The 16,389-nt window shown below is 44.0% G+C and overlaps 1 protein-coding gene across 1 annotated transcript in view; it reads right to left on the bottom strand.

Moving 5' to 3' along the window:
* Positions 1 to 344: 344 nt before the first annotated feature.
* Positions 345 to 16,389, bottom strand: part of LOC309560833 (ficolin-2-like) — a 112,809-nt gene continuing 96,764 nt past the window's right edge. Inside the window, exons 8-9 of the mRNA XM_082264517.1 lie at positions 11,695 to 11,829; positions 345 to 691 (exon numbers count right to left, since the gene is read on the bottom strand). Coding sequence (XP_082120643.1) covers positions 450 to 691; positions 11,695 to 11,829 — 377 coding nt within the window. The 3' untranslated portion in view covers positions 345 to 449. The remainder of the gene's footprint in view (positions 692 to 11,694; positions 11,830 to 16,389) is intronic.

The raw sequence follows: 16,389 nt of genomic DNA, 5'->3' as shown, positions 1-16,389 counted from the left end.
AAGCATGGTCAGCCTATGTCCCTATCAGTAAATCGGTCCAGAGTAGTAGCAGACACTGTTTCAGTTGCATGCAGAAAAAAAAATATATAAGGATGAAAAAAAGGAGAAAATAATATTTTATGGAAATTAAAAAAAAAAACATGGCAAATGTTTATGACACACAATGCTTTAGCAAATGAAATATTTTCTATTGAGGGTTTATATCTACTTTAAGCCACTTGGCATTTTAAAGGCGAGATAACTGTGCTTGTATTCCTGGTTGTGCATAGCTGATGAGCCCATTATAAGGAGGCCTGTTCTCCCTTTATGACTGGATTTATGTGATGAAGAATGATCATAGGAAATCACTATTAAGATAAATACGGTATAAATTTGACAAAAATGAGCGAATGCTTGTCACATTCATCAAACATATATTTATTTCATTATTAATAGACCCCTAGGTGTCCTTAGGTTGGCCTAATCTTCATTTCAGATATCTTGTAGGAATAATTATAGCCTTTTCCGGTGCTCCAGACGATACCGTCAGCGTAGGAGCTGGTAGGTCCCAGCAGGTAAAGCCCATTCAGGTTTGAATTGTGGCAGTTATTGTACCACCATCCTCCTTTATACAGGCTGACACATTTGGCTGCACTAACGTCATTGTCCTTTGTGGAGAACGGCATGTTTTCATGAGTACGCAGGGAGTCACCTAAAAAAAAAATAACATAAATTAAAGGTGTGGTACTATAAAAAAAATTACATACAGCTATAGTGGACACTGTGTACCATTTTCTTTGCAATCAGCTGTTGATTTTTACTGGCACAATTTTGGGTGCTAAGTCCCTGCTCCAGGAAACTGCTAATCTGTCTGCATTAGACTTAATTCACTAAGCTCTAATGATCATTATTTACAACACGGACTTTTATTCATTAATGGGAGTCAACGAACCATAGAAGTTACCCTAAAAATAGTAATTGCTATTTCTGTTTCAATATTTTTATTGAAGTATTTCACAAGAAAGAATACAAAAGTTTCGACAAAGAATGCATATCTCCCGCAATATAAATACAAAAATATCCAGTCATTTTTAAATGTAGCACCCTCCTAGTCAGGTGCTAGATAGAAGATATAGTTTTGGCATTTCCTGCTTAACAGGAAAGCAGCAGGAAAACCATTGTTGCTCTGTCTGCTTATCAGGGAGCAGGATTTCTAGTTTTGCCTATTACATGTGTCCATGTGTGATTCATTTGGTCTGAGGGAGTGTCCCCACTGCATCCAATAGGGGAGCCCATTGGACAGTGGAGGAAACCCAGCCAATGACACACAGGCTTTTGTGGCTGTCTCAGTGGGAGGGCACAACTGCAGTGCATCCAGGGATTGGTCATAAAAGCCAAGGGCACAAATGACAGGGCGTCTTTGGCGGGAAGCAGAGTTCCAGGAGGAGGGTGACGGCTGTCTTTCCTGTCAGCAAGGAAAGGTGGTCACAGGCAGTCTGCCTAGTGAATCAGTGGTGTGGCTGAACCCAGAGGTCCAGTGAAGCTGACTGAGGAGGTGAAAGCAGAGCAACTCTGGAAAAACAGTGTCTGTGAGTACAGGGAAGCTTGCCAAAGGGTCTGCCCAGGAAAGGGACCACTCCAGTGGCTAGAGTCAGTAGACAGGTGTTAGCACACAAAGGCAGTTAGAGTAAAGGGGGTACCAAGTATTTAAACCCTGAAGAGAATATTCAAATAGGAACAGTCAATTTATCTTCACTTCTGTGGCAAGGTGAACAGCGGCCTTGCCGCACACTACAGATAGATGTCCCTCACATTGTGCATAGTTCAAGTTGGAGTATCCCACTTATCCCTTCTCCCATCCCATCATAAAATAAAAACAACAAAAACCAAATCCCCTGGACTGTTTACTGACTGAGCCAAGAACCTAAAGTATTACAGATTTACAAGTCGTTGCTATGGGTAACCCAGGGGAACCCGCTTTAAGCAGCTCCCCAGGGAGTAGTGCTACATAAATATAAAAGAACATATAAAAGGGCGTTCCTAAATAAGAATCTTCACAGTCTGTATAGATTGTGCTGTCAGTATGGATTAACCCCAGAACTTGTTCAAAGCTCTAAGTAATGCTTTTAAAAGGCACATCTCTGGCTCATTGTACATTAACCTCCCTGGCGGTATGATTCTTTTGGATTTTAGGTACCATTATTTTGCATTTAATTCTTGTGAATGAGCAGCCCAAACCAACTGTTTACATTTATTTTATATATATATATAATGTATACAGTTGGTTTGGGCTGCTCATTCACAAGAATTACGTATATATATATATATATATATATATACATATATATATATATATATATATATACAGTGCCTTGCGAAAGTATTCGACCCCCTTGAACTTTTCGACCTTTTGCCAAATTTCAGGCTTCAAGCATAAAGATATAAAACTGTAATTTTTTGTGAAGAATCAACAACAAGTGGGACATAATCATGAAGTGGAACGAAATTTATTGGATATTTCAAACTTTTTTAACAAATAAAAAACTGAAAAATTGGCGTGCAAAATTGTTCAGCCCCCTTAAGTTAATACTTTGTAGCGCCCCCTTTTGCTGCGATTACAGCTGTAAGTCGCTTGGGGTATGTCTCTATCAGTTTTGCACATCGAGAGACTGAAATTTTTGCCCATTACTCCTTGCAAAACAGCTCGAGTTCAGTCAGGTTGGATGGAGAGCGTTTGTGAACAGCAGTTTTCAGTTCTTTCCACAGATTCTCGATTGGATTCAGGTCTGGACTTTGACTTGGCCATTCTAACACCTGGATATGTTTATTTGTGAACCATTCCATTGTAGATTTTGCTTTATGTTTTGGATCATTGTCTTGTTGGAAGACAAATCTCCATCCCAGTCTCAGGTCTTTTGCAGACTCCATCAGGTTTTCTTCCAGAATGGTTCTGTATTTGGCTCCATCCATCTTCCCATCAATTTTAACCATCTTCCCTGTCCCTGCTGAAGAAAAGCAGGCCCAAACCATGATGCTGCCACCACCATGTTTGACAGAGGGGATAGTGTGTTCAGGGTGATGAGCTGTGTTGTTTTTACGCCAAACATAACGTTTTGCATTGTTGCCATAAGCTGACCAGAGCACCTTCTTCCACATGTTTGGTGTCTCCCAGGTGGCTTGTGGCAAACTTTAAACGACACTTTTTATGGCTTTCTTCTTGCCACTCTTCCATAAAGGCCAGATTTGTGCAGTATACGACTGATTGTTGTCCTATGGACAGAGTCTCTCACCTCAGCTGTAGATCTCTGCAGTTCATCCAGAGTGATCATGGGCCTTTTGGCTGTAACTCTGATCAGTCTTCTCCTTGTATAAGCTGAAAGTTTAGAGGGACGGCCAGGTCTTCGTAGATTTGCAGTGCTCTGATACTCCTTCCATTGCAATATTATCGCTTGCACAGTGCTCCTTGGGATGTTTGGGAAATCTTTTTGTATCCAAATCCGGCTTTAAACTTCTCCACAATAGTATCTCGGACCTGCCTGGTGTGTTCCTTGTTCTTCATGATGCTCTCTGCGCTTTAAACGGACCTCTGAGACTATCACAGTGCAGGTGCATTTATACAGAGACTTGATTACACACAGGTGGATTCTATTTATCATCATTAGTCATTTAGGTCAACATTGGATCATTCAGAGATCCTCACTGAACTTCTGGAGAGACTTTGCTGCACTGAAAGTAAAGGGGCTGAATAATTTTGCATGCCCAATTTTTCCGTTTTTTATTTGTTAACAAAGTTTGAAATATCCAATAATTTTTTTCCACTTCATGATTGTATCCCACTTGTTGTTGATTCTTCACAAAAAAATTACAGTTTTATATCTTTATGTTTGAAGCCCGAAATGTGGCAAAAGGTCGCAAAGTTCAAGGGGGGCCGAATACTTTCGCAAGGCACTGTAGGTGCTAGTAAAAGTATAGTGGGTCTTGGCTGCCTAACAGCAGGGCCGTGATTTTCAGCAAGGCTGTCATATCTCCCAGGTGTGTCTGCTGAGAGGGGAGTCTCCCCACTGGCTCCATGAGAGGATTCTCATTGGACAGTGGAGGAAACCCAATCAGAGACACATTCAGGCCTTTAGCTACCCAGAAGGCAGATTCTGCCGCAGAGGATTCTGGGAGTGGGTATAAGTTTGAGGGGAACGCATGACGCAGCGTCTTTGGCTGGAAGCAGAGTCCCAGGAGGGAAAGTATGGCTGTCTCTCCTCCTGTCAGAAGAATCGGGTGTCTCGGGCGGCTGGTCTGAGAGCGCAGAGAGAGAGAGCTGAAATGAGTTGCAGAAGGGATCCAGTGTGCTGAGAACCAGCGGAGAAAGAGAGGTTCAGTTCCAGGAAAGCCTTCCAAGGTTGTGAGTACTGTGAATTGCCCCTGGGGGTCTGCCTAGCTGTGAGGGGACCACTCCGGTGAAGGTCCAAGGGATCCGGGAGCCAGCTAATAGTAGAGGGGGTGCCTAGTCAGAGGACCCTGAAGTATTAGAGGGGGGGGCCTAGTCAGAGGACCATGCAGTGTAAAGAGGGCGCCAGTGGTTGGGCCCTGAAGAGGTAAGTGTGCAGTGTACAGAGTAGAGAGTTGCAGCAGCACAAGCAGTTACAAAGAGCTACCTCAGTCAGTGGAGGGCTTTGAGCTAAACACAGTGTCAGGAGTCAGGCTGCTGAGAACGTTGAATGACGAAACGCATACGGCGTCGTCACGTCACTTCTGGTTCCGGACCCCATTGTAATGCATAGCGTTCCGGATACATGCTTTGCAGTGCTCTGATACTCCTTCCATTGCAATATTATCGCTTGCACAGTGCTCCTTGGGATGTTTGGGAAATCTTTTTGTATCCAAATCCGGCTTTAAACTTCTCCACAATAGTATCTCGGACCTGCCTGGTGTGTTCCTTGTTCTTCATGATGCTCTCTGCGCTTTAAACGGACCTCTGAGACTATCACAGTGCAGGTGCATTTATACAGAGACTTGATTACACACAGGTGGATTCTATTTATCATCATTAGTCATTTAGGTCAACATTGGATTATTCAGAGATCCTCACTGAACTTCTGGAGAGACTTTGCTGCACTGAAAGTAAAGGGGCTGAATAATTTTGCACGCCCAATTTTTCCGTTTTTTATTTGTTAACAAAGTTTGAAATATCCAATAATTTTTTTTTCCACTTCATGATTGTATCCCACTTGTTGTTGATTCTTCACAAAAAAATTACAGTTTTATATCTTTATGTTTGAAGCCCGAAATGTGGCAAAAGGTCGCAAAGTTCAAGGGGGCCGAATACTTTCGCAAGGCACTGTATATATACGTATATATATATATATATATATATATATATTTATATATATGTGTGTGTATATATATATATATATATATATATATATATATATATATATACATATATATATATATATATATATATATATATATATATATATATATATATATATATACACACATAAAAAGTACAGTAAAACTGCAGGAAAGGGTACTGGGGGGCAATGTAATGTGATTTTTTTTTTATTTTGAATAGTATCAGTGTGTTTGGTGTGTTTTACATTTGAATTTGACGTCGCCGGAGACGGAAGCCGGGGCTCGCAGACGATCGGGAGGAAGCTCCGCCGCCGCATACCGCCCACATTCTTCGCTGGATCCCGGAGAAAAGGTAAGTAAAACCTCTACCAGGATCCAGCGATCTTCTTAGCGCTACCCCGAGTGTGGCTCGGGGTTACCGCTTTTGGCTCTAAAATCTAACCCCGAGTCACGCTCGGGAATACCGCTAGGAAGGTTAAGGACAGAGCAGCTACATATTGCATTTCCAAGCTTAGGGTCAGCTAGTAAACCTTAAAGGAGTTGTAAAGGCAGAAGGTTCTTTATCCTAATGCATTCATTGCATTAAGATAAAAAGCCTTCTGTGTGCAGTAGCCCCCCCAGCACCCCTAATACTTACCTGAGCCCCATCTCTGTCCAGCGATGTCCCTCGGCTGTTTGGGACTCTCCCTCCAGATTGGCTGAGACACAGCAGTGGCGCCATTGGCTCCAGCTGCTGTCAATCAAAGTCAGTTAATCAATCAGAAGAGAAATGGCAGCTCTATGTCTGAATGGACACACAGAGCTGCAGCTCAGCTTAGGTGCCCCCATAGCAAGCTGCTTGCTATGGTGGCACTCGACAGGAGGGAGGGGCCAGGAACAGCGAAGAGGGACCCGAGATGAGGAAGATCCGGACTAGTCTGTGCAAAACCAAATGCACAGAGGAAGTAAGTATAACATGTTTGTTATTTAAAAAAAAAAAAAGACGAGACTTTACAATCACTTTAATGACTTGGAGATGTGCCTGGTAGCAAATGCATACATTCATGGAAGGGGACCTATAACCCCGCCAGGAAAAAGGAAACTGCACCCTTTGTCACCCAGAAATATGTCTTCATACATGCATTATAGCTTAAATCAAGAAATTTAATTGAGAATTTTTACAAATATAAATAATGAATATAATTAAACGCTACACGCAATGAAAGAGAACCTGTCCCCAACCTAAAATATTGCAGGTAAAAGCACAGAATATTAAATATTTCAAATACTTATGTGCAGTGTTTTCCCTTTCTAAAAATAATTTTTAATCACTTGCAATGTGCCTTTGAAAAAAATGACAATTCAGTTCCCTAGCATAGCCCAATCTCTCCTTGCATATCATAGCCCTCTCTTATTCTGGGAGTGTCAAATTACAGTCTGTGCTGGACCAGCTCCTTCACCACGCCCCCCTCCCTCCCTATATAACCTTTTAGTTGCTGTTGGGGAGAAGTGAATAGGGAATACTATAGAGTGTCACTTAAAAGTTTGCTGGGACTGTTGTTATCACAGTGGTACCAGTAGTCCGCTTTATATAGGCGGGTACGCTTGTCCACAATGAAGACTCTTGCTGTAATTTGTCAAGTTTCATTATTACTTATAGAAAATAGATAATTATATTTAAGAGGGGTTTTATACTTGCCACAGGAATTTTACTTCTGTTAATTAATCGCTGAGATTTACAAAACCTTGAAACACAGCACAGCCCTATCTAATGTTTTTTTTCTCTGTTGCAGTAAAGTAACACTAACAAGTCTTGTTTCTTCTCTTCCCCAGCAAGTAACCGGACAATGAAAGTAGAAGCACCAAACTGATTAGTTCATCTTTTTGTCCCTTTGCTCTGTCCTCCTATCAGCAAGCTTCTTGTTAGCGCATGAACACTAAAACACAACCGATTGGCTCCTTGTGCTGCTTCTTTCTCTGCCAGTCTGAGCTCTAATATGCAGTAAATTGCAAGTAAAATCCAGGCAATTGCACTGTTTGCATTAAATAATACTTTTTATTATGTACTGGTGACTACAGAGCCGCATTAATTTGTGTCTTTTATATCTGCAGAGAGATTGTGCTAGGCAGCCATTGCTGGACAAGGAATTCATGGACTGTTACCTTAGTCTGTCACTGGGTCCAGGCTTGTGCTAACATTTTAGAGGTCCAAATAGACTGCTCTTAGACATCCACTAGAAGACATATGTCAAACACTAGGCCCAGGGGCTGAATCCGGCCCCCCAGGCCATTTCATGTGCCCCTTGCACCCAGTTTTTCAGCTCTGTTTTGCTACATCCAACTCTCACCTACTGCTCCCCGCTCCCTCTTTTCACTTAAAGACACGGAAGCCTTCTTTATTTACAAGGGCAGCTTTTTCCTGAGTGGCTCACAGCTCTAATATATCCCTGCAGGTACTCACAGCAGGGCACAGCGGGGACAGATCATCAGAATCTGATCTAACTGACAGAATGATCTCCTTGTAAGGCGAAGCAGAGTTGCCTACACTGGTACTGGAGCCCCCTAAACAAGGAGGTACTAGAGCCGGTGTTCCGTGAAAAAACCATACCCGTGAGAAAACCATACCCTCGTCACTTCCGCTGCACCTACGGAGGGTATGGATTTCTCACGCTAGTTACACTTGCGGCGGTTACATTAAAACAGCTCCTCTGCAACATGGCTCATCTCCGCTCCTTCCCCTGTCACTTCCCTGCTCTCAGGTAATAAATATAAAAGCAGATCACGGAGCCGCGATCCCCGTCATTTACATCTCATACACCCGCCACCGCTTTTATATTTATTAGGCGAGATCAGGCAAGTCACAAGGATAGGAGAGGAGATTATTGATGTTGCAGCCAAACTGTTTTAATATTACCGCCACAAGTATAAAATTACACACAGTGCGGTGATAATTTCCTACCCTCCGAGCATGCACACTTTTCAAATTCTTTGCTGTTCAAATACGTATCCGGGGCTCTGGGCATGCGCACTGCTGCGCTGCTCAGCTGTTTGAGACAGGAAGTGACGAGGGTATGGAAATCTAACGAGGTATGGAATTCTAACGTTACACCGGCCCAGGTAGGAGAAGAAAGCAGAGTGCCAAGGAAACTTTAAGGGGGGGGATGCAGGGGATGAAGGCTGTGGAGGTGTGGAGGGAGATCCTGCACTCTGTATGTAGCACATTCCACAACCCTGCAGCGCACCCCTGAACTCTGCACTAGGTACACAGTAGGGCTGCTGAAAATAATCGCCGAATCGATGCATCGCAATGCAACCCTTCGCGATTCTGCATCGATTCGGGGTGGTTGAATAATCGATTACCTAATGACGTCACTTCCGGGGGCGGGGACAGAAGTGACATGGCGGCGCTGGCCGGGCTTGTGGGATACGGAGCTCCTCCTCGCGGCGCGGGAGAGGAGAGGAGGAGAGCGGAGGTATCAGTGCTCTCTCTGGCCCCGGGATACACACGGCACGCCCACTTAGCACGCTGCTGCCCGACCGCCCGCTCTGACAGCCCGGCCGCCCGAAGTCACGGCCTTCCCAGCTCGGTACACTTCTGGTAGCGGTGCAGTTCTCGGCAGACAGCCTGAGTTGACCGCAGGGGAGCGAGGAGGCCTTGCTTTCTGCCTGTACCGTGCACTGCACTAGTCCGAGCTCCAAATTCCCTACATGAGGCTCATCACCCAGGACCTGTCCGAGCCCTACTCCATACACCTACCTCTACTTCATCCACAACTGGCTGCAGCTCTGCTTCCTGGTAAGTCATGGTACTACAGGGCCCAGCATTCCTCCTTACCAGGGCCTGCTATAATACAACTAGGGGCACTACAGAGCCCAGCATTCCTCCTTACCAGGGCCTGTTATACTACAACTAGGGGGACTACTACAGACTCTGTAGTCCACGTAGTTGTTATATAACAGGCCCTGGTAAGGAGGAATGCTGGGCTCTGTAGTGCCCCTAGTTGTAGTACAGTAGGCCCTGGTAAGGAGGAATGCTGGGCTCTGTAGTCCCCCTAGTTGTAGTACAGTAGGCCCTGGTAACGAGGAATGCTGGGCTCTTTAGTCCCCCTAGTTGTAGTATAACAGGCCCTGGTAAGGAGGAATGCTGGGCTCTGTAGCTCTGTACAGAGCCAAGCATTCCTCCTTACCAGAGCCTGTTATACTACAACTAGGGGGACTACAGAGCCCAGCATTCCTCCTTACCAGAGCCTGCTATACTACAACTAGGGGGACTACAGAGCCCAGCATTCCTCCTTACCAGGGCCTACGTTACTACAACTAGCATCAGGTCACTCTTCTAACCTGTTGTGGCCTGCTCTAAAGGGGGATCTATGAGGGGACCTGCTCTACTAAAGGGGGATCTATGGGGGGACCTGCTCTACTAAAGGGGGATCTCTGGGGATGCTGGCCTGCTCTAAAGGGGGATCTATGGTGACCCTGCACTAAAGGGGATCTATTCCATAGATCTCCTTTAGAGCAGGGTCCCCATAGATCCCCCTTTAGAGCAGGGTCATCATAGATCCCCCTTTAGAAAAGGGTCCCCATAGTAATCGTGATGCATCGCGGAATCGAATCGTATCGAATCGCGACCCTAATAATCGTAATCGCATAGAATCGTGAGGTAAGTGAAGATGCGCAGCCCTAGTACACAGCCTAATCCTAAACTGTGCACTCGGTATGTAGCGTAATCCTGATCTCTGCACTCTGTACGTAGCTCACTTCTAAACTCTCCACTCGGTACGTAGCTCGTTCTTGAACTCTGCACTCTGTGCATAGTACACCCCTAAACTCTCCAATCTGTACATAGCGTAATACTTAACTCTGCACTCTGTACATAGCATAATACTGAACTCTGCACACTGTACATAGCATAATACTGAACTCTGCACTCTGTACATAGCGTAATACTGAACTCTGCACTCTGTACATAGCATAATACTGAACTCTGCACTCTGTACATAGCGTAATACTGAACTCTGCACTCTGTACATAGCATAATACTGAACTCTGCACTCTGTACATAGCGTAATACTGAACTCTGCACTCTGTACATAGCGTAATACTGAACTCTGCACTCTGTACATAGCATAATACTGAACTCTGCACTCTGTACATAGCATAATACTGAACTCTGCACTCTGTACATAGCGTAATACTGAACTCTGCACTCTGTACATAGCATAATACTGAACTCTGCACTCTGTACATAGCATAATACTGAACTCTGCACTCTGTACATAGCGTAATACTAAACTCTGCACTCTGTACATAGCGTAATACTGAACTCTGCACTCTGTACATAGCATAATACTGAACTCTGCACTCTGTACATAGCGTAATACTGAACTCTGCACTCTGTACATAATACTGAACTCTGCACTCTGTACATAGTGTAATCCTGAACTCTGCACTCTGTACATAGCGTAATACTAAACTCTGCACTCTGTACATAGCGTAATACTGAACTCTGCACTCTGTACATAGCGTAATACTGAACTCTGCACTCTGTACATAGCGTAATACTAAACTCTGCACTCTGTACATAGCGTAATACTGAACTCTGCACTCTGTACATAGCATAATACTGAACTCTGCACTCTGTACATAGCATAATACTGAACTCTGCACTCTGTACATAGTGTAATCCTGAACTCTGCACTCTGTACATAGTGTAATACTAAACTCTGAACACTGTATTTAGCGTAATCCTGAACTCTGTACATAGCGTAATCCTAAATTCTCCACTCGGTATGTAGTATAATCCTGAACTCTGCACTCTGTTCATAGGGTAATCATGAATTCTGCACTTTGTACATAGGGTAATCATGAACTCTGCACTTTGTACATAGCGTGATCATGAACTCTGCACTTTGTACATAGCGTGATCATGAACTCTGCACTTTGTACATAGTGGGATCATGAACTCTGCACTTTGTACATAGCGTAATCTTGAACTCTGCACTCTGTACATAGCGTAATCTTGAACTCTGCACTCTGTACATAGCATAATCCTGAACTCTGCACTCTGTACATAGCGTAATCCTGAACTCTTCATGCTGTAGGTAGTGCACTCCTAAACTCTCCACTCTGTACGTAGCGTAATCCTAAACTCTTCACTCTGTACATAGCGGACTCCAAAACTCTCCACTCGTTATGTAGCGTAATCCTGAACTCTTCACTCTGTACATAGCGCACTCCTGAACTCTCCACTCTGTATATAGCATAATTCTGAACTCTTAGAGCATCAACCGACCCCTTGGAGTGCAACCATACACCTGACTTGGCAGAATGAAATTGAGTATGACACCCCTGCACTAGAACAATAACAGCCAGTTATCAATCTCTTACCTGAATTGCCCTCAGTGAAAGCTCCAAGTAACAATTTATACTTCTCAGCCTCTCCCAGAACTTGGAAGGATGCATACTTGGCGAAATGCCTTGTGTTGTCAGGGGCATATAGATCAATACGCAATTCCCAGGTGCCTGTGAAAAGATCCGCCATTATGATGTATTCTGAAAAGCACTGACACCTTTCATCATATATATACTGAACAAAATTATAAATGCAACACTTGTTTTTGCCCCCATTTTTCATGAGTTTAACTCAAAAATCTAAGAAAACTGGGATTCATCCATGAAGAGAACACCTCTCCAAAGTGCCAGACGCCATCGAATGTGAGCATTTTCCCCACTCAAGACGGTTACGATGACTAACTGCAGTCAGCTCGAGACAGTTGTGCAGAAATTCTTGGATTATGCAAACTGAATGTTTTAGCAGCTGTCCGGTGGCAGGTCTCGGACGATCTTGGAGGTGAAGATGCTGTATGTGGAGGTCCTAGGCTGGTGTGGTTACACATGATCTGCAGGTGATGAGGCCGGTTGGATGTACTGCCAATTTCTGAACCACCTTTGGAGACGGCTTCTGGTAGAGAAATGAACATTCAATTCACGGGCAACAGCTCTGGTGGACATTCCTACAGTCAGCATGCCAATTGCACGCTCCCCCAAAACTTGCAACATCTGTGGCATTGTGCTGTGTGATAAAACTGCATATTTTAGAGTTGCCTTTTATTGTGGCCAGCCTAAGGCACACCTGTGCAATAATCATGCTGTCTAATCAGGATCTTGATATGCCACACCTGTGAGGTGGATGTATTATCTCGGCAAAGGAGAATTGCTCACTAACACAGATTTAGACAGATTTGTGAATATTTGAGAGAAATAGGCCTTTTGTGTACATAGAAAAAGTCTTAGATCTTTGAGTTCAGCTCATGAAAAATGAGGGCAAAAACAAAAGTGTTGTGTTTATAATTTTGATCAGTGTATGTTTCAGCTGATCAACAAGATGTAAAATCACAAAACTGGCCAACAAGGGGGTTATATTTTCAAATTAATGTTCATAGAGAAATCGTTCATCAGAACATTTTCTTTAACCAATTTTGTTTGAAAGCTCTTAAAATTTCCTTCAGACCTGCATTTGGAATGGAATCCTCAGGGTATTAAAAAGGTTAAATTTTCAGTGTATATGTATGATTTTTCTCGAATGGAAACCACATTCACAGTTAGAAATTCTTGACTAGGGGATTAAAGATGATTTGTCTCCATTCTGCTCTAACCATCACTCTCCTTCTTCATTATAAATAACCACATGACCACAGGTTGGAGTTAAATGGCCATAGCAGCCTTTTATTAACAAACTGTATACATAACAGGTAAATAACACTTTAAACCCAATTTTTTTATTGGAGCCTCAAGGTCCCGGTAGGCATCAAAGAAGAAGGTACCTGCGTCCGACTTAATTAGGCCTCCAGCCGCCACAGCACCGGCTCGGAGACAACCAGTCGCAGGTACCAACATACCAACTACTGGGAGCCGTACCTCAGATGGGTCCCTACCAAATATAAGTTTGCACCATCAGGGAGCTGTACCTCAGACGGGTCCCTACCAAGTATAAGTTTGCACCATCTGGGAGCCGTACCTCAGACGGGTCCCTACCAAGTATAAGTTTGCACTATACTAACCTACCAGGACCTTGTACCCCGCCACCACCACACAAACATGACACCATATGTTTGTACGGCCCCACAAACCTGCAGGGCTCTCTGAAAAACCAGCCTGCACGCCAACACCACTGCCTAATACCCACAATATCCCAGTAAAAACTCATCACCACATCAGTACCCCCACAATTCAACTTTCAACTCCCAATGTTGAACCACCCAGAAAACCTCCAGCCCGGACTACAAACCGGGACACCTCACATCGACCTAAACCTGAGCCACGGTAAGTCTCCCCATTGACCGCCCAAACCAGTGAGTAACAATGCCCATATCAGACCAAACAAATGTGAACCCTGGACAGCAAGTGCAAGGCGTAAGTCAAAATTTACTGTAAGAAACAAGCTTGAACCGAGATCTAAACCCCACACAACATCTCCCGGCATGTCCTGCCACACCAAGGGGCCCAATCCAATTGAGGATAACACTCGATCATGGCAACGACCCAACCCAACCAAAGCCAGGCGTCCCAATCAATAGCAGTGTATTCTCCCACTGGAATGCCCAGTCGCCTTCCGATATGTCGGGCGACTGAAACCCAGCACACCCTACTACACGTAGGAGTGCCCCGCTATAGATCCAGTAGGAAGCACCAGTAAGGAACCCCGACTTATCACCGCAAGGATGCATGAAAAGGAGAGACAAACAGTAAAACAAAACACACAAGCCAAACAAGGAAGAGACATAATCAAGTGAAACAAGAAACAAGTGAGGGCGAACAAACCCAGGAGAACCCCAAGACACCCTCAGCCGATGCCCTTAAACACACCCTAAGGTGCGCAAACCAAAAACAATAAACCATACAAGGTGTAATTGAGACAGCACCAAACGTCCTAATGAAGAAGAAGAGCGCCATATTCCACTACTAAGAGCAGGAAACAGCCCAAACCGTGCGGACAGAAGGAGCACTCACCCACCAACTACACTCAAAACCCCACCTCGTCAGTCTGTAAATGCAGAAACCAACACACTGACCAAGATGACACCGAACGTAACCACCCGGAAACTGTACGCCCTAAATCATGAAAACAAACCAGCTCACCAATCATACAAGCTCAAAGGAAGGCCAACACCAAGGCCCTCAGGAATACACCTCCCTAAGAAGATGAACAGACCAGGGAAAATGATCTTATTCAGGGAAATGAACAAATAAATAGAATGACACAGGCCTCGCCTAGAAGTCCCACAACCACCGGTAACCGGTCCCGCTTTGCCCAAAATTAAAATCCTTTTCCTGTCCCATCGACTCAACATCGGATTATCTTGGATAGGGTTGAGGGATTTGAGTGGGATAAACCAGAACTATCTCCAGGTAAAGGGCAGTAAACTGCTTTCTGGAAAGCTGAAGCAGAAGTCCTTGCAATAGCAAACTGTGGACTTGTAGTAGAAGCAGTGAAAAGCAAGCTTCATTCTTTGGAGCGCCAAAAGCAGAGTCCCTTCACAAAGAACTGGATAAAATAGGCTCTTCAGGACACTAGTCAATGTGCCCTTTGGTCAAACACACAGCTGACTATCTAGCACAAGAGGGGTGGCAGCAGACCAAAAGTCTCTAAGATCTCTCACAGCCTTCTGTACTCACAAAATGTTAAGGGACAGTTGGTTGCCTTCTTTCAACTTCCTTTCTCCTGTGATACCGGACTAGATCTTCAGCAGACAGCCCATCAGTCAGCTCTCTGTAGCTTCAGCATCCAGGCCCTTAGGTTGCCAACCTGAGGCCTCACGAACAGCAAGCACATGGCAATTTTGCCTTGGAGGGCAGCAAGCCCTGCATACTGGACTTTCCCTCTGCAGGCAAAGACCCAGAAGCTCTGTGTCTGTGAGTATTTATACAGAATCCCAGCAGCACCTATGTTCCAGAAAATTCTCCAGTTATCTGGAAAGCTGAGGAAACAGTCAAAACTAATAGAAGCTGAAACACTGAGCAGACCAAACTAATCACATGCAGCTGCACTGAATTACAGTGAGAACAATTACATTTACCTAACACAACAATTACAGCCATGTTGGTTACAGTGAGACAAGCTAAACTTACCCAGCAAAAAAAAATACAGCTCCACTGAACACAGTGAGCCAGGATTCTACATGTGTGTATATATATATATATATATATATATATATATATATATATACAGTGCCTTGCGAAAGTATTTGGCCCCCTTGAACTTTGTGACCTTTTGCCACATTTTGACACAACAAGTGGGACACAATCATGAAGTGGAACAAAATTTATTGGCTATTTCAAACTTTGTTAACAAATAAAAAACTGAAAAATTGGGCGTGCAAAATTATTCAGCCCCTTTACTTTCAGTGCAGCAAACTCTCTCCAGAAGTTCAGTGAGGATCTCTGAATGATCCAATGCTGACCTAAATGACTAATGATGATAAACAGAATCCACCTGTGTGTAATCAAGTCTCCGTATAAATGCACCTGCACTGTGATAGTCTCAGAGGTCAGTTTAAAGCGCAGAGAGCATCATGAAGAACAAGGAACACACCAGGCAGGTCCAAGATACTATTGTGGAGAAGTTTAAAGCCGGATTTGGATACAAAAAGATTTCCCAAGCTTTAAACATCCCAAGGAGCACTGTGCAAGCGATAATATTGAAATGGAAGGAGTATCAGACCACTGCAAATCTACAAAGACCTGGCCGTCCCTCTAAACTTTCAGCTCATACAAGGAGAAGACTGATCAGAGATGCAGCCAAGAGGCCCATGATCACTCTGGATGAACTGCAGATATCTACAGCTGAGGTGGGAGACTCTGTCCATAGGACAACAATCAGTCGTATACTGCACAAATCTGGCCTTTATGGAAGAGTGGCAAGAAGAAAGCCATTTCTGTAGTTTAAAGTTTGCCGCAAGCCACCTGGGAGACACACCAAACATGTGGAAGAAGGTGCTCTGGTCAGATGAAACCAAAAATCGAACTTTTTGGCAACAATGCAAAATGTTATGTTTGGCGTAAGAGCAACACAGCTCATCACCC

The sequence above is a fragment of the Pelophylax lessonae genome (genome assembly GCF_965119305.1).
Source record: "Pelophylax lessonae genome assembly, chromosome: 7".
Taxonomy (NCBI): Eukaryota; Metazoa; Chordata; class Amphibia; order Anura; family Ranidae; genus Pelophylax; species Pelophylax lessonae.
Note: the sequence above shows the minus strand (reverse complement) of the source record. Positions and strands in the feature narration are given on the sequence as shown.